Genomic DNA, 7,768 nt, shown 5'->3' with positions numbered 1-7,768 from the left:
GTTCAATTTCTATTCAACACACTTAGTGATGATCGAGCTACAAGCCAACAATTCTCTGTAAATTCACTAATCCCGGCATGGACGGCCTTTCTCTTGATAGATTGGAAATGTAAACTCTGGTGTTAATAGCTTACCACAATTATCATATCATCGTAACATCAAAAAGAGAAAATATATATGGTGCTTAGCTCCAATAAAAAGAATATGATCCAATATGTTTGAAGCACTGTGAGGTTAAATTTGTCCTTCGTTTTAGCTGGGGATTAAGTTTATAATTCTATTTTATATGAAGGCATAATATCAAACAGAGAAACTTGATAGATTCTTCACATTGGGCGTTAGTGTTACGTGATATCTGCTTAATCCTTCAAAACGTGAGCTACCGCCAGAGACCAGCATATTCTTCTTGTCTAGCCATCATTGATGAGCCTATGACCCAAAAAATTGCAAATTTCTCCTCTCTTTAATCTATATAAACTACAAAATCTTGCGATTCAAAAGCACAAAGGAAACACATCTTTCTCCAGAAAGAACTTAAAAGGACAAACTTTCAAATCTCTCAATTTCCAACAAAACATGGCCATGAAAGTTGAGGCTGTTTCCGCAGAAAGCATCAAGCCTTCCTCTCCAACTCCATCTCACCACAGGGAGTTCAAGTTCTGCCTCCTTGACCAGCTGGCTCCTCCGTTTTACGTTCCAGCCATCCTGTTCTACTCAGCTCCCGATGACAAGGCAGCGCTGGACTCTGCCTCGGTGTCAGGAAACTTGAAAACTTCGCTCTCGCAGGCACTTTCCCTCTTCTACCCTCTAGGTGGAAGGGTGAAAGGCAATGCTGCCATCGATTGCAGCGATGATGGCGCGCTTTATTTGGAGGCGAAAGCTCACTTCGAGTTGTCTGAAGTCCTGTCAAACCCTGACATCAATCAGCTCCAGAAATTCCTTCCATTCTCTCCATACAGAGTCATTCCCAACATTGAGGAACAAGTCATTTTAGGGGTCCAATTTACTTTCTTCAACTGTGGTGGTATCGCGATCGGCATTTGTATCTCTCACAAGATTGCCGACGGTGCATCAGTCTCAGCTTTCCTCGCTGCATGGTCTGAAATTGCCGTAAATGGTGTCGACGGCGAAGCCAACCTCAAGACTCCCTTCTTGAAAGCATCTGAGATATTCCCACCAAAGGACATAAACTTCCAAATGCCATCTGGGGTCATCAGCAGAGAGAAGCTTTTGACCAAGATGTTTCGTTTCGATGGCGAGAGCTTGGGCCGTCTCAGGGCCAGGTTTGGCAGTACTGCCCCTACACGCGTTGAGGCTGTGACTGCCCTCATTTGGAAATCTGCCGTGGAGGCTGCGGGGAAGAGGCCAGACTGGACCAAGAAGTATCCCCCATCATCAGCAGTGACACATGTGGTGAACATCAGAAGCAGGATAAGGCCCCAACCATTGCCTGAGAATGCCTTGGGCAATCTGTGGCAGTCTGTTGTGGCACCACTGATAGACACAAACAAGGGTGTTGAATTGCAGGACTTTGCAGGCAGTCTCAGGAAATCAATAAGGGCAATTGATGGCGAGTATTTGAGCGTGCTTCAAGGCGAGAGGGGATTAGCCAAGGCCTACGAAAGCCTCACGGCGGCACGGAAGTTGGCGGAGTCGTCTGCGGGAAAGATGGAGCTCTACGGATTCAGCAGTTGGGTGAAGTTTCCTTTCTACGAGGTGGATTTCGGCTTGGGAAGGCCCACTTGGGTGTGCACCACCGGTTTACCGATAGGAAATATGGTGTTTTTAATGGGAACGAGGTGCGGGGACGGGATCGAAGCTTGGATCACATTGCACGAGAACGACATGATCGAGTTCGAGCGCAACGATGAGTTGCTACAGTTCATTTCGCTGAGCCTGTGATCATGAGAAGTGCGACCGATGAAGATTATCATCCCTGATGGTTTGCTTGTCGATTTGATTAATTCGAGGTTTCATATGTTCGTTTGCTTTGTTAGATGTAATAAACTTCTTAAATGGTTTTGTGTATTATTATTCATGTGTGATTCAAACTGCAAATGAAAGTATGTTTAAAGTTCCATATGCCTTGATTTTCTTGTTACATCTATGGACATTATTTTCTGGAAAACCTTGTTGAAATGGAGAGATACGATTCGTAATATGTGTAGTTTTGTTAAAAAGTGTCTTGAACATATTTTTGTTGAGCCATAAAATATTCAAAATGAGTAAATAACAGAGTCAGATACCATGATAAAAATTAAATATGAAATCAATATCTTTTTTGTAATATCAAAGCACATTAACCAAGCTTAAAAATATCTGAAGGGTATTGCGGTCATAAAATCAATAATAAAACGAGCAATGCTATACATATATAAAGAAATCTTAATGAAAAAAATTATTAACTAATGTGGCAATTATATTTGGGTATTTCAATAAAGCCAACGATTCAATGCATGTTTAATTTATGTCAATACCCAATCGAAGCTAGTTATGGCACTTAGTAAATAGATTTTAGTAAGATTTCTAAATCTGTCGAGTATTTTCCTATTAAAACTTACTTATAATTATTTTACCACATAATTATCTACTAACAGACACTAACGGTCAAAACACCTAATACGTATACCGACTAAGTTCAAGATAGCGTTATAAATTACGTCAATTTAAGCCAACAACGCGAATGTCAGCCCCATTTTTTAAGCAACTAACTTAATAGTGCAACTTGTATAGCAAATCTAGGGGAGAATTCAAAAGAAGGCTAGTAGTGTTCGCCATCACTTAATAGTGCTTTAGTATTGGGAGGAAGATCCATTCAATCACGACAGATTACAGACCCTTCCGAAATTAATACTCCTGTATGTATCGATGCTCCTTTTACTCTGGACTCCCCCATCCCTTTTTGTAAATCCGTGTCTTTTATTATTTTATGAGGTTGTTGTCCTCAATGAAGATAAGATCTCTAGTATTCATCTGCCTCTTGTAAAGTCCATGTTCCGTCTTTGCTAAACCTGCTTCTTTTTCACCCAAAAAATCCATAAGAAAACTCATCCATCATACTCCAAAAGATGTCAAAGAATATGTCCAATTAACATGCTTTGACCAACGTCTCCTTCCAGCTACTCAACGACGACACTTTGTCAGCTTTCGAAGTCCTCCTAAATTTCTTTATCGGTGGCTCCAAAAAGGGTATACGAACCTTTACTTTGGTGATATTCACCTTGCTTTTACCGTGACGTGGGAGCATTCGACTTAGCTCCATCACCGAACTCAACACAATCAATGTTCATTCAAGATAAGGCAGATTTCGGTCATAACTTTTTTCGCTGGGTCGAGAATGAAGTCGTCAATGAGAAGATTATCAACCAGGTTATCAAATATTAAGCGATTATTAATTCTTCCCTTGTCATTCAAATATTAAGTTACTGATTTACCATTTTTGTTGCTAATTTTGAAGTTAATCAGCAACATATCGATGGGAGCCTATTTTGAGCAATTTCCTTGGATATTTGCTGAACTCTTGAGATGGTTATTCTCTAGTCAAAGCAGGGGGAAGGGGGAGGTGAGGGGTTCAAATCCCCAATTTTGGAAGATAGTCAGTGATTTCAAAAAAAGTCTCCATGTCGTTATTGCATTTCATGGTTTCTATGCGTTTTAAAGCATTTTCTAGTTTCTAGGTCTTTAATTTCTTTCTAGTTCCCATGCCTTTAATGTTTGGGTAGTTCCCATGTCTTTTTAATGTTTTCTATCTCCTATGTCTTAGTCTCTCTGTAAATTGGGAAGAGTTCTCAATTGTAATGTAGACTTTAGTGAATGTAAATACACATCAATGAATATTTTTGGGGCATTGATAGCTTCTATTTTGGCTTTCTATCCTTAGAGAGTAACTTACACCTTGGTGGTGAGCCAAGAAACTCCTTATCCTCGATTGGTGGTTTTTCCTTTAAGCCTTGGTGGTGAGCTTCTCCTATCCTAAAGTCCTATATCCTTAATGGGTGGCTTGTCCTTTAAGCCATGGTGGTGAACTTCGTCAATCCCAATCTTCATCCTTGGTTGGTGGCACGTCTCTAAGATCTTGGTGGTGATTGTATTTTATCCTACATTTTCCTTTTACCCATAGACAACCATCCTCACACATACCCATCCATACAAATTACCTAGAAAATTCCCCATTCTCGCTATTACTTGCCCATGCACGCATCATACCTTATTATTGTTCACATCAATTACTATAACCTTTCCCCAGAATAACAGAAATATAGCTGTCTTTTTGTGAATTTACCTATGCATGCATCGTTCCCTTATGTGTCATGTATGTCGATCCATGACAATGTTGCTTGCTTTATCAAGCAAAGCAAGTGGACCGAGTAGCGTCATTTCTTCTCCGTGAAAGATAGATATCCATTCCATCAAAAGCTTAGTCAAACTAGCGTGGCCGCAATAAATTGGTTTATTAACTTTTCAGTTAATTGTGTCCACATGTCAACTTAAATTAATATTAAAATGGATAAATATTCTATCATAGAGATCAGATTACTTATATAATTGGAAAACACCGAAGATTTTTCATCAAACCAGTGCACGATAAAGGATCCTAAAGTCAAAATCTCTTGCGGAAAAAATATGCACGTGAGAATTTCCCTCAATTTCAGTCTCACTTTTTCTTAATAAGACAGTATAGATGCACTAAATTTCAATTGGACTCTTACGGAATTTGAGAGTGTTAAGGTTTTGTCCCATCATTTATCAGCTTAATCTTTGGATTAATTTTTGGGTTAAACCTTTGAATGGCTTGGACACCCTTCCGGGAGATTCTCAACAGCTTCGGCTTGGGATCTAATTCACCCTAGGGGTTGTGTGGTTTCTTGGTCCTCGTTTGTTTAGAGCTCATCTTTGCCTCCTCGCTATCAAACACATCTGTGGCTTATCACGCGTAACCGCCTACCAACTCAGGTTTTGCTCTTATCTTATGGTAGAATTACGGCTGCAATGTGCCCCTTTTGCTCTTGCCGACCATACTCCATAGATCATTTGTTTTTTTGCATGCCACATCTCTGGTAGTTTTGCTTCTTTTTGGGCAGCTAAATTCAATCTTGCTTGGCTTAATAAGCCTTGGATGGAGAATCTTGATTGGGCTACCAAACATATCGCTGGTAGTAGCTTTCACCAGTCTTTGGCTCGTTTTGGCTTTGGAGCTCTTTGTTATATCATTTGGAAAGAGCGCAACAATATCTTATTTCGTAATCAGGGTCTCTTTCTCCCGGCGATGAAGGTGCACCTCCAAAAGGCTATTAAAGACAAGGCGATGACCTTTAAGCATGTCCCTAACGTTCCCAAGACTAGAAGACTTCAACAGAGCTAGGATTTACATCCGTCTCTCTTTGATTGATAGAGGTCTCTAGCGTTTGTATGGTGGTCCTTTGCTTCTTTTGTTGGTTTTTACCGGTTGGTCTCTTTTGGGAACCACGGCATCCTTAGACTCTTCTTTGACTTTTGTCATTTTGAGTGTCTGTCTTTTGTAGGTGCCGGGCCTCCTTCTTATATTCTTTTAGGAAAAATCTATACATATCTTATTTTGACCAAAAAAAAAAAAGAAGAAAGATATCAGAATCAGGTTTCATCTCGATTAATTTTGCATATGCGCACTCCCTTCTAACTTGTACATGACAAAGGATATTAAAGCATTAGATTTCAATAGGCCCTATATTTAAGTCTCCCTCCATTTATTTGCTTAACATTTTGAGTTGAATTTTTCTAGCAGCGCAATTAAATTATTTGATAAATCATGTGATGTGATGTTGATTTGCCTTTGAATTTTGTTGGGGGGTGATTCATACTCCCCATCAACTGTATAAGAGCAGTGCCCCTACAAATCTAGAGGATGAGTTCATATTTATTGGTAGTTTGGACTTTGGCTCGTGAATAGCTACCGAATATATATATGCTCATCCTCTAGAGTTGTAGGGGCACTGCTCTCTCTCTCTTTTTCTATCTCTATTTTATTGGCAGCTTGAGCTTAGATTCATGAATAGCTGCTAAATAAATATATATTTTATGTTGACATATATATTCTTTTTTCTCTTGTAATTGAGGGATGTAATAGAGAGGTGAGAGGTGCTAATTATAATGGAATCATCAGCTGGATGTAGCCTTAGTTTAAGGGTGAACCAAGATAAAATCTTGCGTCTCGAATTCTCTTTCTCACTTTTACTCTCTTTTTTCTTTGTGATTGTGTGACGAATCCTAACATCTAGTATTAGAGCCAAGTTTGAGGTTAGGGTTTCTCGGTGAAGAGAGATCCAGAAAATCAAATCTTGGGAAGATGTCGTCATTTGTTCAATCATGGATTGAAGTAGAGAAATTGAGAGGAAAGTGTTTCGAGTTATGGAAATCAAAGATGGAGGCTCTACTTTTAGATAGATATCTGTGGCACGTGATTGAAGAAGATAAATCTAAGGAAAACTCCAAGGAGAAGTTGAAGGAGGACGAGGCAAAGGAATCCACATCTACTTAATTGAAGGAGTGGAAGACTAGCGATCAAATGGCACGAGGCCTAATTTGGCTATGCCTTGTTGATAACGTTTTGATAAACATGACCTCTAAGAAAATGGTGAAAAATCTATAGACAAAGTTAGAAAATCTTTATCAAAGCAAGTTGCTCATAAACAAATTGTTTTTGCAGAGCGCGTATAAAACCTTCGAATGAGCGAAGGTGATTCTTTTTCTATACACTTAAACGAGTTTAATACTATCTATTGGCAACTTGCATTGATCGATGTCTATCTGGATGAGGAAGATAAAGCATGTACTTTGTTGTGTTCATTGCTGAATTCATGGGAACATCTAATTGTTCCCATTAGCGTTGGTATTAATATGTTATCCTTTGAGGGCATTGTAACTACTTTATTATATGAGGAGATGAGGAGAGCAGGTTTTGATAATGCAATGCAAGAGGCTCTTTATGTAAGAGGAAGAAATAGTGAACAATCCAAATCTAGGTTTGGTGGCAAGAATAAGCTTAGAGGATGATCTAAAAGTCAAGATCGATTGGAAATAATGTGTTGGAAGTGCAAAAGTTTGGACACTTGAAGACAGATTACGAAGCAAAAGTGTGGGTCCAAAGAAGTGAGAGGATGCATCATACTCTAATAGAAAGAAGGATGATGACAGCAACTCAGAGATATGTATCTAGTTTGCAATTCATCGCAGGGTGATCGTAGTATATAGATAATTGATACTAAAGCGTCTTTTCACATGACGTTTCATAGAAATTGGTTATGTTGTTATGAGGCATATCAAGTAGGTACAATGAAAATGCGAGATGATATGACGCTTGATATAATTGGTCACGGAAAGGTGAAGTTGAAGATGAAATATGGGACAATCAAGAATCTTTCGGATGTGATGCACATTCCATTTATTACTAGGAGTTTATTTCTATGGGAACCATGGCAAATGCTAGCATTACTTTCACTAGCGACAAGTATATCTGCAAGCTAAACTATGAATCTATGGTGATTGCCAAAGGCGAACAGTATGGAAAACTAGGGAAGTTATTGGGAAGCACGATGATCAGTGGTGAGAAATATATCTCAAAGCAAGTGGAAAAAGATCCTTCGATGTTATGGTATCAAATATTGGATCATATAAGTGAGAATGGGTTAATGACCCTTACCTAAAAAAAGATGGTGGATGGAATCCCAAGTTGTTCCATGGGTTTTGGATTTTGTGAACATTGTCTACATGAGAAACAAAATTGGGTATCTTT

General features: G+C 39.0%; 1 protein-coding gene across 1 annotated transcript; it reads left to right on the top strand.

The window, feature by feature from the left end:
• The first annotated feature begins 576 nt into the window (after positions 1-576).
• LOC104439641 (stemmadenine O-acetyltransferase) lies at positions 577-1,902 on the top strand. Its single transcript, XM_010052672.2, has one exon. It carries the CDS (start codon positions 577-579, stop codon positions 1,900-1,902), a length of 1,326 nt encoding a protein of 441 aa, XP_010050974.1.
• Positions 1,903-7,768: the final 5,866 nt, after the last annotated feature.

Source organism: Eucalyptus grandis, chromosome 3, assembly GCF_016545825.1.
Source record: "Eucalyptus grandis isolate ANBG69807.140 chromosome 3, ASM1654582v1, whole genome shotgun sequence".
In the NCBI taxonomy this organism is placed as follows: domain Eukaryota; kingdom Viridiplantae; phylum Streptophyta; class Magnoliopsida; order Myrtales; family Myrtaceae; genus Eucalyptus; species Eucalyptus grandis.
Note: the sequence above shows the minus strand (reverse complement) of the source record. Positions and strands in the feature narration are given on the sequence as shown.

What these genes read in the sequence shown, in the direction of transcription:
- LOC104439641 (XM_010052672.2), top strand. Translation starts at nt 577, where the DNA reads ATGGCCATGAAAGTTGAGGCTGTTTCCGCAGAAAGCATCAAGCCTTCC.